The following is a 15,993-nucleotide window of genomic DNA, read 5'->3' as shown; positions in this document are numbered from 1 at the left end:
CCTTTATTGGTTACTCTTAGTCATGATTGTATGGATCCATCCTTATATTTCTACCCTACCATTTGTTTGCTTCCTGGCCCTTTAAATATCCAGACCACTCTGAATCAGGTTCTTTAAGTGGTTTTGTTATGGTTTTTACTTTGTACTAACTACTGGGGTCACCTTCTTTTATTCCATCACCCTCCTATGTCCACCCTGGTTTGGCATGTTTTATCAGCCTGTTCCCACTCTTCATCTAAATGTGTTGCTTTTGTATGGTTTGTGGCTTGTCAGGCTGTCTATTTGTGAAATGAGGCATTCTTCTTTTCCCTTTATATTCATCTTTCTTCCATGTGCTGTTTACCATCTAAGAATGTTTCAATTTTCCAGTGTGTTTTTTTTTTTTTTTCAGTTTGTCCTTTTTTGCTCAACACTGTGGACCCTTGGGCGGGTAACTCTGCCTCCACATCCACTTCCCTTATTTTCTTGTCACACCTCTATGGCCATTATGATCCTGATTATGTCGTCTAACTGGTCTGGGCTTCTCACAATTACAGAGCATGTTTTGATTCCTTCTGGTGTTTTTGTTTCCACTATTCATGCTTTGGAATCTTTCCCAGTCCCACAACCTTTTCCCATATACATGTATTTATCTGGCTTGGTATTCCTTTTTTTGCTTGATGATTACAGTGTTTTCCATGTTTCTTCCCACCAGGTTTATCACTTTGGAGGATATCGTTAGTGCAGACCACTCTTCATATTTTTTTCTTTGTAGGGGCTTTTGTCACATATTTGAATCTTGTTCAATGGCAAGTATTGGCAAACCAGATATTTTTAAATCTGCACTGTAAGACATGTGTGTCATGTATGTTTACTGTTGAGATGAGATGTTCCAAAAGACTACCAGTAGGTAAGCCTTGTGGTATTTTGCTTCATATAGTTGTTTATCCCAAGTTGTACACTTGTGGACTAACATGAGAAAAGTTGTTTCATGCATATCTCAGATGATCCATGTACTGTAGGTTACAGATTGATCTGCTTTTCAAAATAATAAGTTATTGTGGTTACCCAGTTCCACTACCTCTGGTGTGGTATTCTTCCAGACTCCAATGTGCTGTGTCTCCCACTTCTTCTAATGAGACGCTGGAAGTTTTGCCATTTTTCAGTTCTTAGCCAATAGGGTGGTGCAGTGTAAAGGTTTCCACCTGAGTATGCTCAGTTCTATTCAGATGAGAGTAGAATGTTGATGTTCCGGTGTAGATAGTGTTGGTGGTCTTTCCACTGTGGACCTGATGTACAATTCTAGATGCTGTCAGGTGTTGGACGATGCATTCAATAAATATGCAGTTCACTGAGGCACCTTCTTTTTACCATCTTTTGGATATTAGTTCCTGGCAGACATTATTAGAGCTGGACCAGTCGCATAAACCCTCACATGTGAGTGGCTGGGTATCCTACTACTACCAAGGACTGAATGATACATTCTGAGTGCAAACTGATGATGGATTGGAGATGTACCCTCATTTTGCTGTCTACCTCCCTACTGTTCCTCAGATCTTGGTTTCTAGTAGAAATGGTTATGGTTGTGTTGGATTCATGCAAATGCTGAGATGGGTCCTTGGTACAGAGGTTCCTCTTCTCTGCCAGTACACACATCTGAGTTGAAAGGTAAAGATACCTCTTCCTAACATGAGTTGGATATTCTTTGCATGGTTTTCTAGTGTTGGTTGAGGTAGACCCCTCATTTATATTCTAATGAACATTAACTGATGTACCTGGGGGTCCCTTGATTTCACCTTGTGTGGCTGGGTATCCTCTTCCTATTAGAGACTGGATAAAAACATTCCCAATACAATCTGGTTCTGGTTTGGAAATGCAACCCACTTTATTGTTTATTTTTATACCAGTCCATGAATGTCCGTTCGTAGTAGATATGGTGTTGGATGTGCACACATGATAATATGAGGAAGATCCCTTCTCTGTTTGTACCCTTATTGTGACACATTTTCATGTGGGTGAAGAGTATACTTGGCTCAAAAATTGTTTAGTCTCCCATGGTGTTCTTTGGGAGTTTTCTGAAGAGCAATCATCTTTTCACCAGACCCTCTGACAACTAAAGGCAGGATTCTAGATACTTATGAGTGGAAATAAGATATCGTATCGGAAGTTAACACTTTTCTAAACTGGAAATCTATTTCTAGTAGATAGTTGGTTCCTGTCACATTTCCCAACCAGCCTTCCTACTTGTGGTGTAGGTTGTGTTTTTAAAACCTAATCTCAAAGTGATTAAAGGCTGCATGGAAAAGAGGGTGCTAGCATCAATAGAAGTTGTGTTACACTCCTATTGGAAGAGAATTGAAGCATGATAACTTGTTCATTAGCATGTAGGTGTCTCACATGAATACAGTAGGTTGGAGTATCAAGTCTAGTTGCGAGTGAAAATTTTTGCTTATAATTTGAGAAAAGCTATGTGTGAGGGGTTGTAAGCATTTATTTGAAACACATTTTCAATTGAGGAAAATGTTAACTTTATCTTACAATGAAGATGTAAATATGACATTGATTTAGTTCTTTGCAATGTTTGTCATTACATTCTTAATAACAAATTATATGCATTATACTTTCACATAGAAAACACACACATACCATTTAGAACCACTGTATCAGAGTAGCCATAAAAGTATGAACTCTAGGCTTTCTTTAACTGTGAAAAAGTCCATTAAATTTGTAAACCTTAATAATAAGTACAGGTACAGGAGGGCTCAAAGAAATAATAAATAATAGATTCTCTATTTTTGTGTGAAATTAGCAGAGAAATGCGTGTTCAAGCAATAAATAATTTTGACAGCAATTCTGATATAAATACAAGATTAAAGTCTATAGTTTTTACTTTCTGTAGGTGAATGACCTTCGTAGAGAGCTCGAAGCAAGAAACTTAAGTACTAAGGGTTTGAAATCCCAGCTGATAGCTAGATTGACCAAAGCTTTACGATCTGAGTCGGAAAAGGAAGAGCAGGAAGAAGCTGAGCATGATGAAGCTATGGAAGATAGTGAAAAACAAGACTCCACTGAGGAAGAAGAGAAGAAGAAAAAAGAGGTTTAATATATGATTATAAAGTTGTGTTATGGTCATATCATCATGCATTCAGTTACAAACTTTGAAAATTGTATAGTGAGATATAGATATTTTGTGAATCTATTTTAGACTGTCCTGCTTGTCTTAACACTTTCCATGCGTTTACCTCTTTTCTGCATGTGTCACAATCTTTTTTGCTGAGCTACATTCAAGTGTAATTAAACTGTTATTAGTGTACAAGAACAAACATGGCATCAAAATATAGCTGCTAAATTGAACTTTAATATTGTACAAGTTTTAAGTTTTTAATTTTATAGGAAAATATTTTAAAATATCCTTAACCTCTGCTAGTATGTGAATTGTGACATTTGCTCTCTAGGTCTACCTTTAGTTCATTCGCTACCCTTTTGAGGAGCATAGAATTTAACATAAATTACTTATTATAACCTGTGTATCTCAAGACAGACAGCTGGTATGGGTATTAAAACTGTTATTAAAATAAGGTATAGAACAATGTTTTGACCTTCTCAGGTCATCTTTAAGTTAACCTGAAGAAGACCTAAGAAGGTCAAAACGTTGGTTTCTACTTTATTTTAATAACAGTTTTAATTCCCATGTCAGCCATCTTGAGATACATTGTTACTTGAAGTGGGTTTCTCATCATCGCAAATTATTATAACCTAGATATTAATTCAGGCAGAGCAAAAATTTTGTAGCCTTTGATCTTATTTGTTTAGTGAATGATAAACTCGAAAATGAAATCCAATTGCCATTGTCACATTCTATCATTCACAAATTGCTATTAGTGTCCCCTGACGTTTTATGCTAATTACTTACAGCAAACAGAAAACCAAAGTTTTAATCTATTAAATGACTTGCTAATGTTGTCTTCCATACAGAGAACTGTCTTATTCCTTCTTCAGTTCAAACTCTATTCTCATGGGAAGCACATTGAGAAGCTTAGTCAAATTTTTAATGGTTCTTGTTGCATCATTAAAAAGCCAAAAAAATATATTATTGCTTTGAGCTCTTGATTGCATTATTTAATTAAATAAAAAATTTAGTGTAGTAGTACCATTGGTATGCAAAAGTAAGCTTAAATTTCATCAGTTAACAACATAAAGAAAAAGAAAACTATAACAACCAAACTAAATGCTGTATTTCTTGTTTTTCATGTGTATTTTTTATTTCACATTATAGGAATTAGAAACTTAAGTTAAATATCATTAGATGAAGTGATGAAAAAAATAATTTTTCACAACATATGGTTTTGAGTAGTTCATGCCATATAATTATAAACAGTAACACGAGCTGCATGATCACCAAATCATTTACAAGTTATTTGGTGGGATTGTTTGTCAGACACAGTTCAAATGTTAGTGAGCCCATAAAATTAAGTATAGACAGATATATACCATTATAAGCTTTACTCTGTTCAGGATAAACAACTGTAGTTAACTGTTACAAATTGTAGTCATGCCAGAAAGAACAAAAGGTAATTTTAGTTTAGTTCCAAACTTTTTGAGGTGGTCATGTTGATAGACCTCATATAGAATTAAGAGTAGAGAAAATAACAGTTAATAAATGAAGTTTCTCTGAAAAAAAATTTTTGATATTTATTTGTGAAGTTTTAAAGGTTGTGCAAATGAACTTTGTTGAATTTCAGATGAAATTAGGGACGGCTTGTGCAGATAGCACTCGAGTAGCTTTGTGCAAAATTCAGAACAAACAATACTGAAGCAAGATAATATCTCATTCCATCAAAATTGGCTTTCCTGTAATTTAAATGGAAGGGTTATTGTGAATTAGGAACGAACAAGTGTCACGTGAAGAGTGAGGATTGAAAGTGTATTTAATTTCCTTTTGAATATAATTTTAAAATTTGATTTATTAACTGTTTTGATGACAAGTTTCTTAACATATGTTGGTAATAAATTATTTTAATTAAATTTGCAACATAACTGTATAAAAAACTCTTGACATGCACTGTTACCTACTCTCATTCAGAGAATCAAGTTTCAGTTTTACTTTAAAACTCAAATGTGTGGTCTGTTTCAATTCAAAAATACAAACTGTACACTGCTTCATTCGTTTGAGTAATTTTTATGCGACTAATTCTCATTATGACTTCAGTGGATTTCGTGTCGATAAATAAATCCATTTTTAATGAAAATTCCACATTCTTCATGAATGCACAATAATTGCTAAGAGAATTAAGGGTTATTTGGTATGCATTTAAAATTTTATTTGGTAGTTTATTCAGTGATTCATTTGAACTTTGTTGCATAAAAGTTATGGATAAGACATCTTTATCTGTGGCTATAAAGCAGTGTTAATATAATATTTGTATACATCTTTTTGATATAATTTATGTAATTTGAATTTATGTTTGAATAATTCTAATGGAAGGGAGGACACCTTTTTCTTCCATACAGCTACTGTTCTGACTTATTTGTTGTGACACAAATAGTTTAATCTATATGATTAAAACATTTTAAAAATGTAATACTGTAAAGATATTTCATTTTACAGCATGTAATCAGAAATAACATGAATTTAACACTCCTACGAAAAGTGGGGCCCAATAGGCCCCAGAGCAACTTGAAAGGTTATTAATATTAGGCTAATAATTTTGTATTTAAATGAAATTGCCATTTAAATCCATTAATGAATGGATTAACGAGATTCCCACTGTCCCTATCTACTATCTAGCGAAACCACAGCCAGGGGAACGGGCTTGGAGAAATCAGGACTAGAGACGTCTTTTCGTAGGAGTGTTAAATTATTTTTTAATGTTAAGTTTTTAACTCTAAAGGTGAGTGTATTGAAAAGCTTTGTTTTGCAGGAAGAAGACAAAAAGCAAAAAGAAGAACAAGAAAAAGCAACATTAGAAAAAAAATATTTTCTTCCAGACTCTCCCGCTGTCATTATTCATCCTTCACGATCAGCCAAAAATGGAAAGTTTGATTGCACTGTGATGTCTCTTTCTGTTCTTTTAGATTATAGGCAAGAAGATAACAAAGAAAATTCATTTGAAGTGAGTGTATTTTAAACAGAAGATATTAGTGTTTGATAACATGACTGTACAAGTTTTACATTTACATTAAATTACAGCTTTGTTTTAGCTTGTTTTAATGAACACCATTTTCATAAGTATTAACTTAAAACCAAAGTTTCTTTATGTATCACATGGTAAACTTAGTTATTACTTGATGATTTTGGATGTTATGGTCTAATAATAAGAAAATTATATAGAAATAAACCCTCAACACCATTAAAACATTTGTAATTATTTGTTGAAAACATAAATTGTGTTGTTCTTAGCAGAGTATTTTGCTCACCAATTGTAGATTGTGTTGAGAAAGTACTGACCAATAAACTCTTGTAAAAAAAATTGTACTTGTTAAATATTGTTTCTTAAAACCAGTAAATATAAGATTAATTCAAACACAAAAACAAATAATAACTGAAGCCAGGAACAAAGGAAAACTTTCTCTAAACTTCCACCAAAAATTAGCTGGGTAGACCCTGTCTTGGAAAGCTAAACTCAACCAAGGATAAATATATCTTCTGAGAGACATCTACTCTCATGTATTCAAATTTTCAATTTTCCCAATATAATTTGGTTTAACAAATTTTTGCCATCCATTTTTGCTTTAGTGAGTCAAATTATCATTTTCTTTAGAAAGGTCATTGTGCAGGGAGATTAAACTTCATTATTTTGCATTTTTAAGCATTTACTTCAGTATTTTCATAATATATGAAATTTCAGTTTGTAACTTATGTTAATTATTTTTAAAAGGTTTCCCTTTTTGCTGAATTATTCAATGAGATGCTAATGAGAGATTTTGGTTTCCACATCTATCGAGCTTTGGTTGATGCTCCAGAAGTCAAAGAAGAAGATAAGGTAAGCCTAAAAATATTAAAATGTACACAGTTTGTAATAACATTTTGTGGAAAGTTGCTTATTTAAAAATATAAAAAGGGAAATGTTTTTCACTGATAATAGGATGAAGAAATGGAAAGTAATAAATGTGAAGTTGTAATGAAAATGATAAGATTATTTATTTAATAGATTTGGTTCATTAAGTGTTTTATTAACATGTTAAAATTCCCCCTTCCTCCCCAGAAAATGGGGTCTTTAAAATATTGGTGTGTTGAAATTAATCATAATATCCCTTTTATTCACTATTCTTTTGTATTTATTATATAACTATATTAATTTTGCTTAAGCTCTGTAACATAGGTGTAAGTGTTATTTTATTTACCTGTGAGGTACAGTACAGAAACTTCATGATCTGTGGTAAATATTTTCATATCCACTTGCTTTTACACATAAAAGCCTGACTGTTGCATTGCAGTTGAGCTCAGATGTGGTGATGTGTAAGTCTATGTGGTATCTAAAATTGATTCTTTTGAGGAGAGTTTTAATTAAAAAATCTTTACACAAAGGTTTTCTATTCAGTAATTAGAATATTATATAGATGTCACAACATTTCATTTGAAGAAAAGGATATTGATGGTAGTGTTCTTTATGACAAGTAGACACTAAAGTAAAAATGAGACTGAATGCTATGACTGGATCTATTATTCTCTGAAGAAGACACAGTCGAAATGTTGAAAATAAAAGATTCAGTCATAGCATTCATGGTCTTGTTGCTTGCTACCTAAGTATCTGATACTGGTGGTGTTAAACTGTTTATAAAAGAAGACATGATTCCAGAAGAAAACAAAATTCACAACAGGCTGTTACTTGTATTTAGAAGACAATGAAGAAAATAGAAAAAATGTGTTATTGATATTAGCCCAAGAACACAGCAGTCCATTGCAGCTAAAGTATAGAGCTTTCTTGGAATTACAAATAATAATATTCACAGGAATTTATATTTGCAAAAATTCTAAGTTAATCAGAAGGTCAACTGTTGAAAGTTGTACCACAGCTATCTGGCTTATGGACAAATGGAAGTATGTTGTGATATTGAACAAAGCATATGCCTGCTTAAGTATGCCAAAATCTAGGTGATTCATTATTGTCCTGCTGATGACACAGTATTTAAAAGCAGTACACAGTACATTGCACTCATTTTCAAGAAATATATGCTGGTTGCAAGGTAAGTTAAAGATTGGGAAAAATGCCATGGTAGACTGTGCCTCCTGTTAAGGTAACATAATGACATCACTGTTCTGGAAGCAGGTGTTGTCCTTGGGTGAAATGGATGTTTATGTGATTGCTCCATCAAGACAAAACATCAAGCCAAATCCAGTTCATTTACAAGATGCATTTGCTAATGGGAAGTTATGCTTAAACCACTTGCAAATATCCCAGTGATTTCCATGTTCTTGGTTTGTTCAACAATTATTTCTGCGTTAATGACTGATGGACTTTGGAAAGTGTGTAAAGAGAATGGGGAAACAAAATTGTCCACAGTGTATTGTGAAACACTTCCTGTGCTGGAAATTGCGTAGCAGGACATTATTTTATTAACAGTGCCATCATTAGAGTGCTGCCAGTGATGGAAGAAAGAGACAAGGTTCTCATTCTTCTTTTATTATCATAGATCATGAATATATGTCTGTATTTCACTTAGTGTGGCAATAATTGTCAGGAATGAAGTGGTTTGCAAAGGAACAGTGTTAGTGTAACTTTGATTTAAGAACAAAAAGTTGTTAAAAAAATGGAAATATAGTGCTTTGGTGTAGAAGCAAGGACAAGTTGTTAATGCAATGAAATAATCATTGTGTTTATAAATTAAATATACCAGAAGTAAGACAAGTGAGATGGACTAGTAAATAGTAAATTGTCTCATTTTGTATATCATAATTTTAACATGGATATTTATAAAACTTTGAAGTATGTAATGAATAAATGTAATGAACAGAATGATGAGGTAGTTGTTGAAACTAATGTAACAGTATTGTATTTTGTATAAGAAATATTCTTTCCTTATATTAGCATATAAATTTTATATTAATTGACAACTGGGGGGAAAGCATCTTATTAAGCTAGAAACCTCATATTGTAGAATTTATAGTACCTGAAACAGTTAAATATGGGAAATAGGTACCAAAAATACAAGAAAAAAAAAATATATATATAGAAAAATGTTAACAGAGAAAACATTACCATCATTACACGCAATAAACATTCTTTAGAGACAGTCGTACTTGAAACTTTGGTTCTTTTGAAGAGCTGATTGTTCTTTAGTTATGAGTCAACCAATATTTATAGTTAATAAACATTACAGAAATTTCACAGCCTTATACTTTATTTTATCATGTTTTAAACTTGCTTGAAAGTAGCGTGTATATATGAGCTAGTTTTACCCAAGGTACTACTGAATCATTATATTTGATATTTTTAAAAATATGCTATTGGTCCAAATGCTATATTTAGGTTAAATGTGTTAGTTCCATGGATAGTAAAACATGAAAGTGGAATTAGCTGTATTAAACCACCTTTTTTAAACAAAATATTTAACAGTACCAAAAGAATAAGAGGCCATAAAGATTAGTTTTGTTGTTCCCAACTGTCATTACTTTGTGTTTAACACCTTTGGATCCTGTGGTATCTCCTGAAGTTAAAACTCATAGGTATGCAAATATCCTTACCAATATAGAAACATGCATTGGTTATTATCAAAAAATTAGTAACAGTATGATTTTAAAATTAATTATTTGTGGAACATTTAAAAAAGAGGAACTGGTATTTGGATGTTACTTAACAAATTGAATTTCAAAATAATCCAATTATACTGTGAATGTAAACTTCATATGTTCAAAATCCTAGTTTCAGTGTTCAGTCATTAGTAATCACAAAAGTTAATACACTGTTATCACATATATTATTTATTAGATCATCTAATCATTACAGGAAAAATCATTTACATCATGTAGATTTTATGTTATAACAACGTTAAGTCTAATCTTGATACTTGTCCATATTCAGAGTTGACCATATCTGTGGTTAGTTTTTGGGGATGAAAGCTTTCAGGTTGCCTTTTGACATTAAACTAGTTCACATCTATAAGTGTGGCTATTCATTTTAGGAACTTGTGTGCTTGATTGTCATTTTCCCATTTATTGTAAAATGGACAGTATTTGGTAATAGATGAAAAATGTAAGAAAGGCCATTTGTATTCAGTATGCCCACACAAACTGTTTTTAAGGCTTACATATAAGGACAGTAATCCATCATGGTAGGTGGTTCATTAGAAAATTCCATGCTATAATGTTAACATTTGTTACAAATATAGCCATAAACACAGATGTGCAATTTTATATGAATCTAAATCTAAAGTTTTGTGCAACTTTCACTCATGAGCTTGTAGTTTATTTTCATGTGGATTTTGTTGGTTTCGTCTTTTATGAAGATGCAGTGTATGTAGCAGTCATATACTTAATTGCTTTGATTGTACTTTCTTAAATCTCTATAAACTATGTAACATTGTTTATATTGTATTAATTTGGCTTTTAAGTGGTTTTCCTAATTATTCAAATAAATTGTGTCTGTGTGTGTGTGTGTGTGTGTGTGTGTGTAAAAGTGTATGAATGTATATGACATTGATATCCCATTTTGAATAGCAATTCTAGGGTAAACATTTCCATTCTTAATGTCTACACTGTAAACACATTTATCAGAAGTTCTCGTGTATAAAGAAAATGTTGACAGTGCATATTTTTGTGTGACCTTTTAAAAAACAACAACAACAGTAATACACTTACTATTTGTTTTCACTTGTCTTGATGAGTACCCCTGATTGGTCAGTGGTAAGTTTATGGATTTACAAATCTAAAGTACTGGGTTCAGTTTCCTGCAGTGGACAGAATGCAAATATCCACTTGTGTGTACCTGTGTATTAAGAAAACATCAACAACACTTACCTTAAGAAAAATTCACAGTCAATACAAGCATTTAAATGTATTTAGATCTTGTACAAGAATTATTACAAGATACATTTAGTTTCATCATGAGACATTAACTTTATTGAAATTACAGTTTTACAGAGGAACACAAATTTACTCATTACTACCATATTTGCTGTATTTGTGCTTGCCAACATAAAATTTGTGTACTCTTACCAGATTTTAATAAAAAGTATTTTTCTGAATAAAAGCTGTTAATATTAAATATATCTCTTGTGTATTTGCTTTATCTCGAGTTTGTATATAAATTTCTGCATGCAAGTTCTGTCGTAAAGATAATCATAACCAAACAGTCTAATTTTGAAAACCTTTTCAACACATGTACTAATCTGGTGTACTATATGCATGAAAGTATTTATTGGGCCTGTGGTGTTTGCTGCTTTATTTTGAGGCCTGAAAAGTGTTTTGCTTTACAGGAGAAGAAGAAAGAAACCAAGAGGAATGAAAAGGTTAAAACCATTTAGTGTTTTTTGACTAATGATTTTTTAATTTAACGTATTATTATTGCATGCATTTGACATGCTTAAACCTAATCTTAAGTATAACAGATTTATACATTATTTCAGTAAGGAAGCATTTTAAAAAAAATTTTTATATTATCTTAATGCAAATGTTCAGTACAATTTATTTTCCTTTATTTTGAGGATTGAAGGTTGTAAGTTTGTAGTAGGTTCTGGATTTAATTCACGTGCAGTAGATTTACTGAGTTGAAAGATTTCAAACAGGCTTTGGCAGCATCATTTTCATAGTTTCTGTTAATCTTTTCTCTCTCTCAAGAAATTCTCAGTTTATATAGGTTTTAAATTCTTAGTATTTATAAATAGAGAATATTCAGTCTTTCAAGACTTTAATTTGCTTTAGAATGAAGGAAATGGTTAGAATAAATTTTATATGAAGAAAGCTAAATGAAGAAGAAATCTTTTTAATTCCTTACGAAATTCTGATGCAATAGTTGTATTGATGGCATATTCAAGAGCAAGTGTACTTCATTCTAACTGTGTGTGTGAGTTTAACAAATTTAAATAAAAGTACATATTTGTAGCTTATTTATTCTTATTTTTATCAAATTTTTTACTACTTCCACTTTGCCTTTAGTACTTACTACTATTTTTTACAGAAGTATTGTAAAATTTTATTTGTTCTGAAGAAATACATACATTTAACCTAGTTTTTATGAAGAATTATCTTTCTGTATTAATTGCTCGTGGATAATTTTAAAAACTAATTTGTAACAGAGATGTTTGAATGGTATTCTTAGAATTATGTTGAAAGTTGCAGAATATTTTTCAGACACGCGTGAGAGAATTACAGAAACTCTCAATATTACTGTTCGTATTAGCTCATGAGACATTTGTTCATGTAAACTAACACAACCAAACAACCAACTGTGTAAGTAACACTGGTGGCATATTGTTAGAAACCATACTTTGAGTCCCACCAAACATATTTGATATGCATAAAACTGCTGTTAACATTTCCTGGGTATCATAACAAACAGATGCATTTCATAATTAGTAACTTTATTCATGGAAAATGTGCTGAGCCTAAAATAAAATTGTAGAAACTTGTTTTGCTGTCTTTGGCTTGAACTGTTCAACCAAATCCAAGATATAGAAATGATCTAAAAGTAGTCATTGAATAAAGGTCTGTTTCGTATTGTACTTACTGACATACATTTTACGGTTACTACCTCTACATAAAGATATATTTTTATACTTTAAATACTTGCTAAGAATCTCTCTTACATTTTCTTGTTTGCACACACTTTTGAGGTTATACATTACATTCTTACTTGAATGATGCATATTTTTGTGAAATTATTTGTTGCAATTATAGAATTATAGATCTTTCAAATAGCTGTGTGAACTTTATTTTTGAATCTTGCTGTGTCAGTTACGTGTGGTTTTAAACAAGGTTTAATAATGTAATTACAACATTATCTGTAACTTTTAAATCTTTTTTCTCAGTGGTTTTTCATCTAGTTCTGAGTTTAATTGTGCTTTATAAGAAATTTATTCCAAGATCTGTGGTGTCTTTTGAGGTACTTCCTTCATGATTGAGCATTCTCTGTCTGATGGTTGTGAGTACAAATTGTTTCCTGACACAGCAATTTACATTGTACTAAGTTTCTGCCTGGAATAGCAAGGCCAGAATAGGTCACAAATGTTGACAAACTTTCCACAAGCTCTCTACCTTATGTGGATGTAAGCTTCCAGTACCATGCTAATGCAAACTAATGAGACAGATTCATTGGAGTTGTATCAGGAGTTGTGACAAGTGTGTGGTCAACTGTGAGTGCTGTTATTCCAATATTTTTCAGTTTTCAGTCTTATCAAAAGCATTGTTAAATCTTGCTTGTAAGTCCTTATCAACTTCAATTCCTTGTTTATTACTGTGATAACTTTGCCAAGAGATGTACCTAACTTTATTTCAAGGCCTTTTTTGGTTTGATAATTCTTTTTTTTTTGTAATCATTGCTTTCATGTTTTGGGTGAAACCATTGTTCTGGATATAATTGGGATGTGATATAGGAGCCAATTGCTATTACTTAAGGATTCCATTTTCTCAGAATTCTGTGTAACTTGTCCTTGCATTATATAACAGTCTTGGTGTATGAATATTTCTTTTTGGTAAGGTTTTATAATTCTTTATTTGTATGGAAATTTTGGAAGTATTGCACTGTTATATGGTGAAGAATTTACCAAAAGTTAAGTGTGTAAATGTACATGTCACCTAGGGCTTCGTATTATTGAAGTGTATTATATAAGTTATTCTAATACAGTGTAGCCTTCTGTACCCAACTCAATTTTTTTTTAAGAGCAACTTTTTTCTTTTGAATTTTCTTTGCTAGTTAAGGAAAGAATATTTTCTTCTACTGTTTTTGATAAAAGTTCAAACTGTGTTTCTAATTTTCTTATGTTAATGTGTTACCTAATGCTGTTCTCATGCTTGCATCATGCTAGTGAAAATGTTTTATTATTATTACTGATTTAACCTAATTTAATCTTAACTAATTTAAAAAGACCCTAATTTTTACATTTTAGTTATTTTTTTAATAAGTAAACAATAAACATGATAATGATAAGTAAATAATAAACATGATAAACAAGAAATAAAGTACTTACCCTTTTTTTTTTTCTTGCCATCAGTTGTCAAGGACATTTAAGTCTACTTTTTCATACTAATGGTAGTAATGCACTATACAATTTTTATTTAATTAAGTAATGTACCAAAGAACATGGACTAACAGCATCCAAAATGTAGACAACTTCCCCAACCTCTCACAATTTTTCCAATTTCAAACTATGTGACAAGAGAAGTTACATATTCATCCAAGCTAGTCATTAAATTTTTCACTGGAACATTGTTTGTACTCTGAATGAAATTTACTGCTATCTTATCTGTTTAGAATGTAGCACTATGCAATAAATCAATTGACAGATGAAAACCTTGACTTTCTCTCAGTTATACGTAATATATAATTAAATGTAAGAAAGAACTATGAACATATCCTGAAAGAGAGGATGGAGCTAGAGGGGTTTGATTTTCTCTTGATAGCTGTGTGACCAAACACAGTTAAAGGTTATAAAAATTGTGGTTTGTCTGAGCAATAATGATTCTGTAGTGTTTACATTTAGTTTCTTACTCTTTCAAGGAATGGTGAAAAAAATAGATTAAACAAGCTGCCTAGAGAAAATGTCACGTGTTATACTGTGGGAAATTCTGGATTTTTAAAAATATTTCCTTGTAGAATTAGGAACTTAAAACATATAAACAATTAAGAAATGGTTCATTAGTTAATATGTTAAGCTACAGTATTTGGTATAACATAAACAAAAAGCAGTTTAATAAAAGTTTGAATTTAAGATGCTAAAACTTTGTCATGTGTAGTAAAGAACACCAGGGTTGAAAGAGTTAATAATGATTTTGTTCAGTCTTGGGCCTGGAGCATCTTCTTTTGTCATGTTTTATTTTCTTTCATTTATTACCATGAAATATTACTTTTCACTTCCCATTCTCTGTGTTTTCTGTATCATAAATCTTGTTTGAGAGGGTTTTTTTTGTGTGTCATATTTACCTGAAAGACTGATCTCTTTAGTTTTGGTTTATACACCTACTCTTTTATTTTGTCATCAGTGTTTGGTATTAATGTTTTACTTGTTTAACCATTGTGTAGGATGAGAAGGATGAAAAAAAGAAAAAAAGTGAAGAGGCTGAAAGTATGAAAGATGATGATGATTCTGGTGAGGATAATGGAGAAGGAGATAGGAAGGACACAAAAAGTGGTAATTTCCAAATTTTTGTGAGGAGAACAGAAATTAAAAGAATAAAATTAATGCTGCTAAAAACATAGTAATTTATAATATATTTAAGTTTTAATAATCTTAGTTCCAAAAATATCTTTGTATTTCTTGAGGACTTGAAGGGGGGGGATGTGACTTTGAGCAGTTTATGCTAGGAAGGGTGTGAAATGAATGGATGGATTCCACAAAGGAATCTTCTGAACATAATTGTCTCTAAATGTAAAACTATTAATATTCAATATTGGAGAACTGAATAAAGGTACCTGGGCCAAATAATATTTGCCATAAAATTTTTGTAGTAAACAAGACAACAACTAGAAGGCAGTCTCATGGGTTGTTAACTTTTTATTATTAAATTATTTTAAAAAATGTTATGATTGTGCTGGAAGAATGGAGATTAGTTGATGCATATCTGATCTTTACTGGAGAGGGATAGACAATATCCAAGTGCTTACTTGTTAGTAGATGTGTGGGATACAGAATGTGTATCTGGTAAAGCAAGAAACTTTGTAGTAGTATGTGTGTAATGCTACATAATAAGATGTAGAGAATCCTTGAAGTCCCATAATTTATAGTAGTATATGTGGTATATTTCCATCATTTTATGACATTTGACTTTTGTATGTGTGTTGTTGTATTTTTCTTTTTTTACTACTTGCATTCCCATAGCATGAGATTTTAATCTTTAGCCATTTATCTCTTTCCATACTG

General features: G+C 31.5%; 1 protein-coding gene across 1 annotated transcript in view; it reads left to right on the top strand.

Moving 5' to 3' along the window:
* Nucleotides 1-15,993, top strand: part of LOC143235703 (cell division cycle and apoptosis regulator protein 1-like) — a 70,608-nt gene that overhangs the window by 43,043 nt on the left and 11,572 nt on the right. The window contains 5 exon segments of the mRNA XM_076473916.1: nucleotides 2,879-3,076; nucleotides 5,901-6,092; nucleotides 6,858-6,962; nucleotides 11,395-11,427; nucleotides 15,156-15,264. Coding sequence (XP_076330031.1) covers nucleotides 2,879-3,076; nucleotides 5,901-6,092; nucleotides 6,858-6,962; nucleotides 11,395-11,427; nucleotides 15,156-15,264 — 637 coding nt within the window.

Source organism: Tachypleus tridentatus, chromosome 12, assembly GCF_004210375.1.
Source record: "Tachypleus tridentatus isolate NWPU-2018 chromosome 12, ASM421037v1, whole genome shotgun sequence".
NCBI classification, from domain to species: Eukaryota; Metazoa; Arthropoda; class Merostomata; order Xiphosura; family Limulidae; genus Tachypleus; species Tachypleus tridentatus.
This window is presented reverse-complemented; position numbering and strand designations above follow the sequence as displayed.